The sequence below is a fragment of the Amblyomma americanum genome, chromosome 8 (genome assembly GCF_052857255.1).
Source record: "Amblyomma americanum isolate KBUSLIRL-KWMA chromosome 8, ASM5285725v1, whole genome shotgun sequence".
Classification (NCBI taxonomy): Eukaryota; Metazoa; Arthropoda; class Arachnida; order Ixodida; family Ixodidae; genus Amblyomma; species Amblyomma americanum.
The window spans coordinates 3,710,861-3,727,162 of NC_135504.1; the positions used below are offsets into that span (position 1 = coordinate 3,710,861).

A 16,302-nucleotide genomic window follows, 5' to 3' on the forward strand; every position below is an offset into this window, starting at 1 on the left:
GTCCGTACGTGAAGATGTGGGAGAAGCTTTCGAAGCACTGAATGACATCCTCGACTTATGCAGGAGGATAATGGATGGATGACAATGACATTACCCTTTGTATCGGGCGACAGGTTGCGCCACCTAGCCTATACTTTCCCCCTTCAATTTTTTTCTTTTCCTTCTATTTTGCTTTTAAAATGTCTAGTTTGACTACCTTTTTCTTCTCCAAATTCACCCCTCCCTTGATTTCCTCCACCAATTTGGTCTGAGCCCCAAAACAACCTAAAACATCAGATACCAGTATTTTGGATACAGATTAGTTGCACTTATGGATGTGTTGTTGACTGTGTGCTGGAACATCCTGTGAATGGAACATCCATACACAGTTGTGTGAGCTTTGCAGAAGGCGCAGATTTCATGCGAGTCTTCCAGTTGTACGGAGAATTGCATGGGAGAATTGCAGTTGCACGGGAACGCAAGTGGAAATCTAGCACAGCTGGGATGCAGTGTCAGTTAACTAGATGGCTTCGAAGATTTGCTTCTTGTGCCCTTTCTTGCATTGCTTGCATTAACTGCCTTGGATGTTATACTTGTCTTGAAGTTCAGCATTTAGTTCCTTTTGGTTTTAGGTACACAAATATGAGTTCATAAATTAAATAAATGAGCACCAGAGGTGAGGTATGCAGGGCTTTTGTTGAGGCCCTGTTTCTACTCATTTCTACACTTCAAGCCCTGGCAAACTTACAACCCAGCGTTCCCACTTCATCTTGTCTGATGTGGGGATTTATTGAACAGAGTGTCATGGTGTTCATGACACGTTCACTAGTGTCATTAATATACTGTGACATGGCACTGATTGATGCCTGTGCATCAAGCACTGTTCATCTCTGGAAGGGAGTGCTGTCACCACATTGTTACTTTCTCTTCATGTGCTGGCAGTATGATGACATATCTGTTCTAACGTTGATTACCAAGCACTGTTATCAGCTCTGGCTGCCAGTGTTATGCCTACATTGTCACTTAATCAGTATGGGCTGTTATGGCAACTTGCCTGTTCCAGTATTGATCTGTACGTGGTGTTGTGTGTGGCTCAGCTACCAGCATTGTTATGTTCTCTGTGTAAAAGCATGTTGCCAAAATGGCCTTTGTTGTGTTCCTGCAGGGCATTACTGTTTTCCTGCATGTATTCTGTTGCAGCACTTGCATGGCAATGGTGGTAAACACGTTCGTTGCATTTAAAGCCATGATTCCGATGTAGATTCGCCATGGAGGTGGTGTAGGCTTCACTGAAAAGCACCATGCCTAATACTCGCGAACTCATAGCTTGGCTATGTGTTGTCACGAAAGGTTGAGTAAGTTCCCAGTGGCAAGGCAGTGAGGTATGACTCGTTCTCATCGCCTCTCATCTATCTTCTGTGATCATCAGGACCTGAGAGGCGTCAAAACTGATCTGAATGGATGCAGTGATCCGGTGCAGGAGCTGCTGACTATGGCAGCTGGCAATGTCAACCAAATGGAAACCTCTCGCACGTAAGCCACCTTCCTGGGCTTTTTTGGTGGAAAGGCCATGCGATGTAGTTGTTTTGACTGTTTAGCTGTTGGGAAGGCAGTTACAAGCTTGCCCAGCTTTCAATTATATCAGCTTCCAAATGTATTGGTTATCTTGGAGGTGGTATATTTTTCATGTGGAGTACTGCAGAAAAAAAAAAAAAAATATTGTAGACATTTGGCTCAGGTGTATAGGGTGCTGATCCTGACCGGTGAAATTCAAAGGAAGCAGCTTGAGTTCCGATACATTGGATGAAAAATTACAATGAATGGTTTCATGCGAGATATGGAATTGCTTACAATTAGGGTGATTTTGCATTGAAATAAAAGTACACTGAGGTGAGCGCTGATCGCTGTTCCATATGCTGATTTGCTAATCCTTATAGGTTTGCAGATGCAAAAGTACTGGGTGTAGCACATGGTGCCAGAATCTCATGTTCTGTGTGGTCTGTTGTATGAATGTATGCAGGCAAGCCATAGGGAGGGAATTGATTGCTCATTTTTGTCAGGTTTTGAATGTTGGCCAGAACAACTTCTTTTGTATCGTAACAGATGGTGCACCTGTCAAACTTTCTTTTGCAGAATTTTACAATAAGACTTGGTTTCTTGCTGGTGTGCCTGTTTGCTAAGCCCTGTAATGAGCAGACATGAAAACATTTGATAAAAGCTATGAATTTATAGTATTTCATCACCATGGATCCTTTCATTGCAGAAATGGAAGAAAAAAAAAACTGGGAGATTTGTCAAGAGGAAGGTTATTATAGCAGAACTAAATTTACTTAATGATTTCTCAGTGTCTGAGGACAGCAAAAATTCATATATGTATGCAGCTGATCAAGAGCAAAATTCATAACTGCTCCATCACCTGCCAAGGCAGTATGGGACAACAAAAATTTTAGGCTGCTTTCCTGTTAGGGTTAGCTGTTGCTTGAATTTATCTTTCAGCAGGCTTCCTGCATCAGTGAAACCTGACACTTTGACTTCACTTTCTTAAATACATATGTCCGAAAAAGACCGTTTTTGCAAGTATGTTAGCAAATTCATATCGTTCTACAAGTAGAAATGAAAACATTCTCATTTTTGCATGCTGCGTCACAGGTTATACCCTAGGCATTGCAGGGTTAAAAGCTCGTTGTACAGTATCCCTTTAGTTCTCCGCATTAGTTCAGTGCAGATGCTTTTTAGAAGGCTGAAATGGTACATTCATGCTATGTATGACTTGAAACTTTTGCAGTATGATGTGTACTTTGTTCGCAAAGTGGTTCACTCTAACAGATCTGCGGAAACCTAGTGCGCTCAGCCAAAGACAGTAAAGGGGAACCTCTGGGCAGTGCTCTTGCTTGTTTCATTACACTGCATATCATGGCCATTACACCACTGCGAAGCTTATCGCACAATGTGGGCAACACCACAACGTTGCAGCTAACATTGTGAGCACGTGTACAGCTCCCTCCAGTATGAAAGGGCACTACCAGTTTTCACAGGAAGACGAATTTTTTTGATGACTTGTTTACTATTATTTTTTGACATAAACTAGTTAGAAAAGAGAAAAAAGTGTCCTTCTCATAGATAATTACGTAGTAATTATTGAGTGCTCACACTTTGTTCCCTTTGATACTGGAGGGAGCTGTACATGTAGTGCTGCCTTTTATGTACTTGCAGAAAGCAGTGGCTGGGTGGCGGCGACGAGGCTGAAGCCCGCAAAGATGCCCATAAGCACGTTCCTGGCCCACTTCAGGCTATGTAAGGGCATGCTCTTGACCTTACTGTAGTTATGCTCAAGTTCTCTTGCTCATTTTGCTCTTACTGATTCTGCACGAGACAAAGTCGTGGTGTCTTAAGGCAGTTTGCACGTTGACTCCATCGTTGCTGTCAGTGCCACAGCACCATTGAGCAGAACAACAATGGCAATAACAAAACTGCTAGGCTTTTCGCCATCTCTGGCCAGAAAAATGTCAGGAATTGCTGGTATGGCACCCTTTACAGGAGTGCCCATATCAGCTCTTACCCGGGCCAGGTGAGTGCAAATGGCACATTTTGGACCACGCAACCTGTTATTTTTTAAAGGAAGACCACAGAGAGAGGATGACACAACAAAGGAGAATACTACTTACAACTGATTTACTTTTCGCTCCAGGTATGGTATTTATAGGCACCTCCCCCAAAAAAAATATCTGGTTACGTGCCTGCCGCATACACTGCCGTTCACGTGAAATTTAAAAAAATCGCGTGAAAGAACCATTCGCGTGAAATTAAAGTTTATTTGGGGTAAACCTGGACAGGGCTCATCTTCTTTTAAGATCAACAAAACGGAAAGTTGAGCGAGTTGGTACATACTGCTGGGAATAACAGCGCTGAGACGAGTGACAAAGAAAGAAGACAACAGGACCGGCACCTTTAAGATGAAAACTGTGCGACAACGATTATTTCTCAGTTTCATCAAATGCTTTAATTCTTGTACATTATCGGGAATGTCTGTAGCACAACTGGTGCATAATGGTAGAGGTTTCCGCGCATTATTACAGTGTACGATGCGGTAGCGCTGGAGATTCTTTGCATGTGCCATCGCACGTGAGGAGGCTTCACCGCACGAAGCGGAAACAGCATGTGACGAGTGCGCAGTTTCGGCGCGCTGGAGTAACGAAAAATAACACGGACGGAAGCGAAGCAAGTGCATTGGCGCCGGAGCGGCAAGGCGCCTTAGAAGAAAATTATCAGCGACAAGGCAGTTATCCTTCTAAATGGTGTCCTTGGCTGGCTGGCTGATATGCGTGGTCGAAGGACGCTGTCGCCTCGGGCTGGCGGCAACGCGAAAATGAAACTATGTACGCTGCCGTGCACTCGGCCAGTTGGTGGGCGCCTGCCCATCGTTAACTCGCCCTGTGGTTGCGTGCGCACATCAGAGGAGTGCTGGGAACAATGTACAGTAAAACCTTGACTTTCAGGGTATCACTTGAAGCCGTCATATAATTGAAAATCTCGCACAAGTGATGCATTCGCGTAATAAACGCGTCCGCTACCCTGGCTTTCAAAAATAAATTTCTTTTCCCCGCGTGTTGTAAAAGCGGCAGTTTTTGTCCTGTGAGAATTGGTTCTGAAACTGCGCGCAGCCAGGCTTTTCAGCGTTGAAGAGGCGGCTTTAGACCAGGCACGCGTGTGCTCCCATCCCTGTGGATTAAGTTGACGCACATGGGCCTCGAAGATATAGACGACATGCCAGTAATATGGCTGCTCCGACCCTTCGAAGACGTTCCTCTAGAACTGCCTTTACTCCACGGCAGCAGTATCTGTGCTAGGAATTTGCATCGTAACGGAAAAAATAAAGCACAATGCACCCCTACGACGCGAATGTGCCGGCGGCGTGCTTTCTGCAGCGATGTGTGGCCCGCCCCGTGACAGTGCGCCGCTCACTCTCGCTTGGAGTCGCTAGGCCTAACGTGCTTCGCACTGAAACCACAGCGGAATGCGCTTTCGAACTAACCGCCGATGATCGTAGAAATGTCGAATCTTGTTACTGCCTCTATAATAACTTCGTGCTGGTATGAACGTACAGTTGATTTTCCTATGCCTTCGCCTGTGAAGCGCGCGGAAAAACCGCCTCGCACAGATGGCCGCGGGCTGCACGCGCGGAGTCTGAGCTGTCGGCAGAACCGTCATTGCAGGCCGTCTTGCGCTTGATCGCATCGTTGCACGTACTCCTCTGTCTTGACTCTGATCTGGTACTTGACACGGCGCAACAGGGGGAGCCTGTCTGAATTTACCAATGCCACCACCGCAGCGTCAGATGTTATGGAGCTTCCGATGTTATGGACTTACTTGGGCGTTGGACGGTGCACCGGCGGCGGTCTAAAATTATTAAAATTTACTGTACTTGTGGTTTTACTGTATACCGGTACTGAATGTGTGGCGACTGGCGGGCATGCTTGTACCAAGAGATGCTCTACCATCACATTTTCCTTGCACCGGTTGTACAGGCCCCTGTCGCTGGACGACATTCGAGCCAGCCTGGAGAACATTGTGCAGCAGCACTGCCTGGCGCAGTCAACTCACGTGAGAGCCTCCTCTGGGTGAGTGCCAGATCTGTCCTGGACTACGCTCTTCATTGGAGTGCAGCGTTCAATAGGCGCTACCTCGGAAGCACTGTTGCTGCAGGCACGAGATGCTGTGGTAGTGCATGGACAGTTCAGTGCACTCTGGAAGCAGAGATCAAGGTGCACATGCAAGGAATATAGTATTCTGTTTCGTGTGTGTGCTTCCTTGCTGTGCTTGTGTGTATGCCCTTAGAATGCGTCAGCTTTCAAGGGCAAAATAGTTTCATTTCACACTGCTTCTCATCGGCAATCTGGAAATCATAGTTGAATCCAGATATAGCTGTTGACACCTTAAGGCACCGAGAGAAATTCAGAGGCCACCGAGGAAATTGATAGAAAGTCTACTGTATAAGAGAGCTTTGTGAGGCTGAAGGCAAGTCAGAAGAATAAAAAATTATCGTCGATTTGCATAGTTAGGCCAAATGAAAATTAGATGCGCTAGCAGTTCGGTTTTCACTTTGGTTCCAGTGTTGGTACTGTGTATTGAGCAAACTGAAAATTGCTTGCCAAATGGTGCAGTCTTGTGATTTGGCTTGGGATGTTTCTGCCGAGTAGGTGCCCGGACGGTACATTTTGTTGCCAAACATTGCTAATGCTTCATGCTACCTTCATCTTGCAGTGTGTTACATAATTGACATACGTACTTGTGCAGACATTGCTGGAAATTAGTGCTGCAGCAAATTGCTTCTGACACCAGTGTTTGATTTCACTGGCACAACCTTTTCATTTTCAGCTGCAGCCAGAATTCTCTTAAGATTGCTGTCAAAGGCAGTGTGCTTACAGTGGGTTGCTAATTCCAGGGATATGTTGCGGCGACTGGACGATGCTGGCAAGGCTGTGGTTGCCTCGCATGCCCTGGCAGCTTACCTCTCCACACTGGAGGGTGCGGCACTGCGCAAGGTGACGGCGCGCATAGTCTCTGACACTGGCCTCTGGGTTTCCCGCCTCTTTAGGTGAGTAGCCAAGTTATGGCTGCTGTGTCCTTGCAAAATAAAAAAAAAAATTTCCGATTGTCCCTGAAGGGGCCGTCAACCGATCAAAGTTTGTCTTGAGGTTATGGTGGAAATGAAAAGATCTTGTCAGACATTGTAAGAACTGAGCACTGAAAATAAAATAGACAAGAATTCATGATTCTAATTTTGGATTGAAACTCACATAAAACAGACCGATGCAATGTCTTGCAGCGAAACGTTACCATTATTGGTATATTTGACTGCATGACCACATTTGTGGAAAATGTTACAAGTTTTGAAGTTATTTTTGTTTTCTTTCAGAAGTAGTCGTGATATTTTATTATAGTTTACTGTCCCTCGAGAGTGTCCTTTCATGAAGAATCATGCTCTCGTCGCGCCACTGACGAAGTGCTTTGAGGTTTAGTTACTAGATGATGTTGATGGGGGATGTAGGCATTGACAAGGGGCGTAAGTTTTGTCCCATACACCACTCTGGTTTCCAGGAGACGTGTTGTGCACTACTGTAAATTCTGTCTTTTCCCAATGCTTAGCAGTGGGGGTTGTTCTCGGACTTTCTGGACAGTGGGATTACCCCGCTGATGTGGCCACGACGTGATATGGCTGCTGTGTTGTTGCACTTCGTGGTTGCTTGCATAGGCGCACCATCTACTTGACCTCACATGAATAGGGTCTCTATGGTATGGGGTTTGAATTGGGGAATAAGAACGTTTTCCCTGCTTATTCTTGGCTGACAGATCAGGCCGCTGACCCTACCATTGGTCATGCACACTACTGAGCTCTAGCTGCCAGAAATGGCATTTATTGCTGCTACAACAATGACCCTGTCTAGCAACAAAATAAGCAAAGCATTCAAAGTCATCCAGCTCACTAGTAGGGTAATGAGCGAGTGTTCACCCAAGTTTAGGGCAGGAGAGGTGCTCTGAGGCCGAATGTGGCGAGCCTGTGGGATACATGTCCCACAAGAGGGATGCGTTTTTCCCACTGCTGTAGAGCAGAGCCTCAGCGAACCGTCTGAACGTGACGAGTTCCCTCGGTCGAAGGAGGAGAAACCTGTTCCCTTAGTGCTCGCAACAGTTGCACTCTCTGTGGCACCAGTGCTGCTGCAGTGCAGGCGCCCTCGCATGGTAGTTAGAGTAACTAGGGAGGACGCCACATCGCAGGAAAAATGAACATAAGGAGACGGAGCAGGGCGAATCTCCACAAGTGATATGGATACAGTAGGGATAGGAGTGGCAATCCTTTACAGTATGGATTAATCTGCTGATGAGAGGGTTTCGCTTTTCCGTCTCTCTCCCCTGGTTTTGCCACCATTTGTGAGCACGCTCTGTGGTGGATGCAGGTTCTTTGACTCGTCGGTGTTTTTTCACGAGGAGTCCCGTGAGGGCCTGGTGCGTGTGTGCCGACTGGCCCTGCATGCCAAGTACCCACGCCTATCCCAGGGGGAGGGCTACCACGCTCTGGCCGCCCGGCCCCCCGTGCTCTACATCGGGGCGCACACCCGCACCAGCCTGGGGCACCACCTCTGCTCACAGGTGCGGTGGGCAGCCATATACTCCCGCTGCTTGCGTCATATCATGAAACCTATATAACTTACCTTCACTCCTGTCTTTCTTTCATTGTGAACAAGGCCCCCGTAAGCCGGGGCTGAAACGTCATCTCCTTTTTAACGATTGGTCTGCGCTTGAAGATTTTCCGCCAAGCTATAGGTTTGCACACTCGCTCATGAGCTCAATCATTTCACCTCACTCACAGTCATACTCAAGTGAGGTAAGCAGCTGTAGTGGTGAATCCTTACTGGTGTAATGCGGGTCTCACAGAAAGGTTCACAACCCTTTTATAGATGTTCTACTTCTTGCTTTTCGTGCGGGACTGTGCTGTTTGAAGGGAAATGGGTGAATTTTGGAGGAGGCAGTTGTGGGAGGGCGTCCTATTATAGGAATGAATTTTGAAGACCTTATTCATTGAAAAAAAGAAAAAGCTTTTTCTTGGTTTGCCCCCAAAAAATTTGTTGCTAATGGTAGGGGGGGTGCCTTCTCTTGCCTAGATCTGCCCCTAACTGTATGACACTGAAAGTTGCATCTCACTACTTTGCAAGTGCCGCTTTGCTTATGACGTTCATATGGGCATTGATTGCATAATTGCTGTTAGTGACTCTATGACACCTCTAAGGCTGTGGTGTACATGAAAAAAAATTATCTGTGTTTGGCACTGCCTTTTCTGTTGGTTTTTTTTTTCTGGCTTTGCAGTAACAAAAAGAATTGGTTGGTTTGCACAGCCTACCTCGTTTCATGCGGTTTTAACTCAAGTGTTGTCTGTTGTTACTAGCTGAAAAGCCACTTTATGACTATATTTGGTTGAATCACGACATTGTGCGTGGATTCAGGGGACGATGTTCAACCGCTGATCACACGTGCTGGTTGTTCTCTGTAGCTTGGACTCCCCGTGTCCTGCCTCAGGATGATTCCCCTGACTGGGACACCTGGCTCCCTTTACCAAACAGTAAGTGTTTATTGCAGTAATAGTTGGCCAGAAGGCTTTCTGCACAGCCGTTGTATTGACATTGTTGGCACCATTGTCTCTCAAACCAAGCACATCTGTGCTGACTGCTTGGTTGTTTAGAATGCTATCCAGGCAAGCCAGACAAGGCTGCTCTCAACAGTGTGCCTGTGCACGTTAAAGTCTGCCAGGTAGCCCTCTTCCAAAATGTGGGACAGTGAGGGGAACTACCAGAGTGGGCATCCATGTGTGGTGCGGCCACTCTAGAGAATGTGCTGTGCAGGGTTGATCACCTGCAGATGCAGCAGCATGAACTGCAGAGCCTACGCACATGTTTCCCATGAGTGATTGACCATGCGGAGTGTTGTGTGACCCCGTTGGCCATGGCAGTGGATGGTGTTCATTTTTGCAACACCGCTGTTGAGTGCCTGTTCCTTGTGTTGAGCGTCGTTATTGTCTTAGCAGTAACTTGAGGGTCGTTACCACAGAAACCACAAGGAGATTTAGTTACTGTGCAAGGAGGTGATTACCTCTGTAATCACCAAGGAGAGTGGTAATGGGTGGTTTCCACAGTAGCCACATGGGGTTGCCGTGGAAGGAGGTTGGCGCCCATGGAGGGGGGTAACCTCTGTGGAAGGAGGTCACCATGGAAGAAGGAATGCTACTGTGAAAGGAGGAGGATATGGTAAGAGTGGAGGATTGTGACCTGCTCCGTCTGCGATGGCTGCTGCGAAATGCGCCATCTTGGGTGGGTGTCGGGTGAACTGGAAAGGAATGTTAGTTGAAGGTGGTGCCACGAGAATGGTGCTCAATATATCTTAGAATGAAAGCACTTGCACATCTGTGCTGAATATTCTCATTGCGGAGTATCCAATTGTCCAGTGAGTTTTCCTCTTTCTTCTTTTAGGGGTTTGATGTATCGCTTGCTTGCATTAGAATTACTAATGTCATCTTCTCAAGATCTGTCTGGGAGTGGAATGTGGAGAGGTGGGGGAGAGTGGCCAATCAGAATGAGTGGGAGAAGTCACATGGAGAGGAGGATGCACTGGGACCAGTCAGATGGGGGAGAGGGTGGCAGGACAGACAGCGCATAACAAGTTAGCAGCAGGCCCACTTCTTCAGTCCCGTGCTTTGAAGCTTTCAGATCTATGCTGAGAGTCTCTCGAGCCATTGGACTTGAGTCCACCGATTGCTGCCAGTTTAAACCAGCATCCACAGGGAGGGGACCTGTACTGGATTCTACCCTCTTCGGTCGGTGATGCAGAAGCCCGCTGAGCACAGTAGCCTGAGCTTCTGTGGCTTATCAGGGAGCAGTAGTGGCTTGCTGGTGATCCCACCATTCGGTGCAGCACAGATGTCTCCGTGAACGCAAGGTGCCTAAAGTGACGAAGTGGAGAGTCGGTGTCAGTGATTTCAGTCTGTCCACACAGGTTGGTCGCACAGTGTGGTCACTAAGGCCAGTGCATACACCGCTGCATTGTCTGTGAAGTTTTTCATACTGAGGGAGAGTGGAAAGTTTGGGAAACTCGTGCAGGCATGTTTTGTTGACATGATGTCGCCCAATTTGTGCATCCCTTATTGAATTTTCATCCTTGCGTTGCCCATAGGGAATTACAACAAGGGGTTACAGTCGCTGACCGATTTTTCGGACTCGAAGGAACCCGAAAAATGGTCCGAATAATCGAACAGCCCGAAAAATTCGCGAAGTACAAAAAAATCACTTTATTGAGATAAAATCGGCTTTAAAATACGTATTACTGATTTTTCCTTGCAGCAAATTTCTCTTGCTAGCGACGACCTGCGCCTGTATTTGTGCCAAAGTTGTGCTTTCACTGTACATGCTAGACAGCAAGGTCACGGCGCTTAGTTGAATACTTCCCACGCTTCTTTCGACGGAACCGGCGGCACCGGCGCGGCCATGTTGTCCACAACCCCAGTGTGCACCACACCGCTCGTCAAACACACGCAAGGACAAGGCACTTTTTGTTCAAAGCGGTGGAACCGCCGGACACAATCACAAAACGGTGAACGGATGTAACCTCGTGAAGACTGAGCGCTACTCGGTCGACGCGGTCGGAGAAACGCAAGTGATGAAACGGCGAATCGCGAATGTATGAGACCTGCCGCGGTGGCTCAGTGGTTAGGGCGCTCGGCTACAGATCCGGAGTACCCGGGTTCGAACCCGACCGCGGTGGCCACGTTTCGATGGAGGCGAAACGCAAAGGCGCCTGTGTGTTGTGCTCAGTGCACGTTAAAGATCCCCAGGTGGTCGAAATTACTCACGAGCCCTCCACTACGGCAGCTCTTTCGTCTCTCAGTCTCTCCTTTATCCCTTTCCTTGATGCGTGGTTCAGGTGTCCACCGAAGTGTGACACAGATACTGCACCATTTGTATGAGACAAGGGATAACCGCCCGTGAACGTCGGCGACAAAAGCAAGTTGACTGCGATGACAATCCGACTGCCACTTCGAAGTGTTAGAGATCGCAGGGACCTCTACTGGCAACAATGAGGTACCGAAAGTATGTCAAGCCAATCCAACTGCAGCGTAAATCCTCAATCCAAGATGGCGCCTTTTGCACTGGTGAAAAGCCGATAAGATGGCCGATTTTAGCCCGTAGGCGACTGAAATTAGTCTGAAAAATCGAACTTTCGGATTTTTTAAGCCCAAAATATCCGTCGCGAATATGTATGCGCTTCTATGGGGTGACTGACAGTGCCTCATCGAGGTCCGAAATATCCTACAAGTCCGAATTATTGAAATCCGAATTACCCGTCAGCTACTGTACATATGTGACAATCTGAACAAGAATAAATTAATCATTTCAAGATCGAAAAGAAGTGTTGTTGGATGAACAAATGGCAAGCTGTTCGAGTCTCAGAGAGTTTGAACGAGAAAATAAATATTGTGTAGCTGCTGGGTTTGAGAAGAGAGGAGCCAGACAGCTCAAGAGAAATCATTGTGACACTCTTTTCCTTGAACTCGGCCTGTTGCGATGCCTCGTTTCGCAGGACTTGGCGGCGCTGGAGCAGTGCATGGACGACGATGTGGCACAGGGCCGTGTGCCAACACTGGTGGTGGTGAGTGCAGGCTCCCCAGCCGTCGGACTGGTGGACCCCTTGCAGGGCCTGCAGGACCTGTGCAAGCGGCACGAGGCCTGGCTGCATGTCGAGGGGCACGCACTGGCTGCCCTGTGCCTTGTCTCGGTGCCCAACCTCGTACGTCGTTTTTCTCTTCACTGCAACGCAGAATGCTTTTTTGCAGTGGCAGTGCTTATAGCTTTGGTTTAGCCATATTACCCTGCATTCTATAGACTGTGGAATCTACAGCGTCAGCTATAAGAACTTTGATTGTCTTGTGATTAATTTAATCTAGGCTAATTTAATTGAATTCAGTTCACTTGCCACCTGCTGCGGTTGGCAGGTCGCAAAGTGGATAGAGGGAAGTCTTCCCCTCCACACCTAGGAGAATAGGGAAAAGAGAGATAGGTAGGAAGGTGGTCGGATCAGATTTTACTGATTTGCAAGAGCACAGCTAGTCCTATGGCTGACGATGTAGATTCCATGGCCAAATGCAGGTCTAAGTGGCTAAACCAAAGCTGTAACAGCTCAGCTCTCTGATTAATGCACTAAGCCAGTAAGCTTAGCACTACAGTTTTTATCTTCTTGCTGTCAGGTGGTGTTGCAAGTGCTGCTTGCTTTTTAATGCATTTGGAAGCTGGGCTGAGGGACCATAGTGGAAATGCTGTATTTACTCACATAACGAACAAACTTTTTTTTCAGAAAGAAAAGGTCATGAAAAGGGGAGGCGTGCATTAATTATATGGTGCTGGATATTAGCAAAAATTTATATTTTGACAGTCAAAACAACAGATGCACATTTCAGTATTCAGGTACTAAATATGGTATTCCTGTAAAGGCACTGGGCCCTCCAGTGTGATGAGATATCATTGGACTCTTTGAGCAGTTTGGACCAGAGTGCTATCTGTCGGGGTAACCTATCACTGTGTGGTCAGTCTACTCATGCACATGTGAAGCGTGGCAAAACCCACTGATTATGAATGCATCAATTGCAGAATGAAACTTTCCACTGGAAACTCTGCTTCTTTTTTTCTTCTGCAGCCTGCCCGCACTGGAGACAGTGTGTCACTCCCACTTGGCACCTGGCTGGGCCTGCCATCCGTGCCGTACGTTGTATCCTCTGAGGACAGCTGGGGATGATGAGTCTTGTGCATTGCTGTGGTGGCATAGTTTTTGAAATCGGAATATTGTGGTAAGCCTGCTTTGGCACTTGAGGTAAAGATCGGTTCAGCAAGACAAGCAGCCGTTCTTGTATGCCTCACTTCGTTTGGCAGTGTTGCATTGCTTTTGTGGTATCTTGTAAATATTACTCTTTGTTACTGCAGCATGAGTACCTCATGCAGTTTACTACAAAAAAAAAAGGTTTTAAACTATGCCCTTTCAGAATCTAGGTGCATAGTGAATCGGAGTCATAGTTAGCAGCAGGCTAGTGCATTCCTTAAGCTACCAAAGACAAAGCGAGGAATGCGTCATCTATTTACAAATTCTGGCTAGTACAGTGTGCAGCTGCTGCCCCCACTAGCAGCAGCTATGCTGCGCATGCATGAACGCACTTACCAGCCCCACCCGGACCCATCAGAGCTGTGGCTTAGTGCTGTAATTTATTGCTGGAGGAGCTGCCTATGACTGCTAAGATCTCTGGTTAGATCTCTGTTTCAGATTCTTCACTTAGTGATGGTACAATAATTTTATTTTTAGGAACTGCATGTTGTTTTTGCGTCTGTTGGATAAGACTTCATGACTGTAAATTGCTTAAGTGCACTTTAGCTTGCTTACTACCCTTTAGGTTAGTTTGAACATGCAGCTACAACAGCTTGTTAGGTCAGTTTGAGATCCATACTTAGGATATAGAAAGCGCATAACAGAACACAAGGCACAAAGAACATGAGTGCTTGTCCTGTCTTCTTGTTTTGTGTACCTTGCGATTCGAGCCGCGCTTTTTACGTGCCGAATTGAGTAAGCACGGTGTGAGAAATGAAGGCCGCACACTGTTCCAGCCACATACCCTGTGTTAAGAGCCAAGAGTGTTTGGAGACTGCACAGCCATCAGTCTTCAGCTCTAGAAAAGCACTGTCAGTTGCATTTGGTCCTCCTTGACGAGGACTCCCAAAGACGCTGTACAAGACCAGCGAGGCAGCCCTGGCGCACGCAGCTGGCCTGAGCTCATTCAGCGTGCACACCAAGCTGCAATGCCTGCCCCTTTGGGTGGGTCTGCAGAGTCTGGGACACCAGGGGCTGCTGCAGCGGGTGCTCCACTGCCTGCGGCTGGTGAGTGCTTTTCCTCTTCAGCATTGTTTTTCCTCCTCTTTTCTTAGGTGCAGAAGTGCTTTTCTAGGGCTTGAACACCATATTTTTGTGGACCCATTTTGGTATCTGCTCTTCATGAGTGGACTTTTGCATTTGTACATGGTGACAACTTGTTTTCATCTGCACTTCATGGCAGCCATATTGAATCGGCACTTATGGCAACACTTTTGCATCTTCACTTCATGGTAACACTTTTGGCATTAGCTCAATTTCCTAAGATTTGCAACAGTGTGAATGATGGCCAGTTTTTAGCTGGTCACTTGATGCAAGTAGTGAATGTTTGGCAAGTCAGTTTAATCAGAATTTCCATGGGGCTTGTTATGTTTCATTTAAAGAAACACTGAGGGCAGATTAGTGTTGACTGATATCAATGGATTACCACGTTCTGACAACAAGGAGGCTACTTCCACTGAAAATCTGGAGGCCTCCACCATGGTGTCCCTCATAGCCCATGTGTATCGCTTCAAGATGCTAAACCCCATATAGTATGTATCATACTCTGTAGTATATGCACTGGAAGGCTTCTGCTGCAGAAGGGTGTGTTCGGATATGGTGGCTTCCATGCGGCCATCTCCGTCGCTTCAGCACGCATGGTGGCTTAGGCACACATCTAATCTTTCTCCTTTCTTTTAACTTGCCGTCATCTTTGTGCTCGCAGTAGGTTTCTAGCCCTTTCGATGCCATTTGATGGGGCTGATTGGTTTGCGGTATGTACCATAGGAAATGCTGTGGTTTTGTATTCAGACACCCAATTACTGCTGTTTTGTGAAACTGGGGTGCACTCCTAAAAGATAGAACTTGGTTCGTTAATTTTGATTGTGAGCTGTTCTGCTGCTGTATAGTGGGGAAGCCTGTAGTGTGCCATACAGCTTACCCCACTCTTCACCATTCAGGTGAGGTGTTCTGTAGAGAGTCATGTCGGGCAGCAGTGCCTCAGTGTTTATGCTTCTGTTTTATTTTCTTGTGCAGAGTGAGATGCTGCGAGAACGCCTGGAACAGGTTGCAGAAATTGAAGTAGTGGTAAGCAGCTGTTTCCATCTCATGACTAGCGCAGCTCAGAGCAGACTGCAGTGTGTGCAGATGTTGCAGCCAGGGTTGTAACGCAGTTCTGGCGGTCGGCAAGCACCCCGATGACTTCACTTGACGAACAAGTTGGGCAGTTAGTACACGCAGAACATTCACCTCAAGTTTGTGGTGGGTTCACAGGGAAGCATATAGCTAACAGTTCAGTCAAATGGTCTCTATGCTGAAATGCACAGGACCTCAATATCATTTAGTTATATAGATGAGTTCATTATAACAATTCCCCGTCCCCTCTCCACGGTTCCCAGTAAAGTAGAATAAGCACCTTGACAGAAACAAGGCTGTTTTTCAAACGGGTACAACGTATAGCTAGTGGAAAATGGCGGGAATTTCGTTTGAACGGCGCACTTCCCGCAATACGCAACTAGTCCTGACTTGATGCTGTCAAGACCGACAGCGTGCAGAGTCTAAAGGGTCAGGAGTGACACAAGAATCAGTAGCAGAATTTCTCAATTCCCTCTGCGATCATATGGGTCGCTACCACCCTCGGCTTTTCGGCCAGCTCGTTGTCAGTGTCCCCTTAGTCATCCCCGTGGGTCTTCTGTGTGTCCTTAATGGCTTCCACACTGTCCTCTGTTGTAAGCTGTGAGCAAATGAACACGTCATCAACTGACACATACTGACTACAGTCATTCCTGATGCTTTGTCACCCTGCACCCAGTACGTGTCAAGGGATTCTTCGAGTTCTGCGGCAGCACTCGCAGTGTCACAGCTGTTGGTATGGCTGCTGCCATTGTCGCC

The 16,302-nt window shown here is 47.1% G+C and overlaps 1 protein-coding gene across 2 annotated transcripts in view; it reads left to right on the plus strand.

Annotated features, from left to right (window-relative positions):
- Positions 1-16,302, plus strand: part of LOC144100816 (pyridoxal-dependent decarboxylase domain-containing protein 1) — a 30,647-nt gene that overhangs the window by 1,179 nt on the left and 13,166 nt on the right. For both annotated transcript variants that reach the window (XM_077633684.1, XM_077633683.1), the window contains exons 2-11: positions 1,409-1,512; positions 3,193-3,273; positions 5,505-5,597; positions 6,422-6,574; positions 7,935-8,127; positions 9,026-9,094; positions 12,103-12,309; positions 13,213-13,284; positions 14,284-14,439; positions 15,448-15,498. In XM_077633684.1, the coding sequence (XP_077489810.1) occupies positions 1,409-1,512; positions 3,193-3,273; positions 5,505-5,597; positions 6,422-6,574; positions 7,935-8,127; positions 9,026-9,094; positions 12,103-12,309; positions 13,213-13,284; positions 14,284-14,439; positions 15,448-15,498 (1,179 nt within the window). The remainder of the gene's footprint in view (positions 1-1,408; positions 1,513-3,192; positions 3,274-5,504; positions 5,598-6,421; positions 6,575-7,934; positions 8,128-9,025; positions 9,095-12,102; positions 12,310-13,212; positions 13,285-14,283; positions 14,440-15,447; positions 15,499-16,302) is intronic.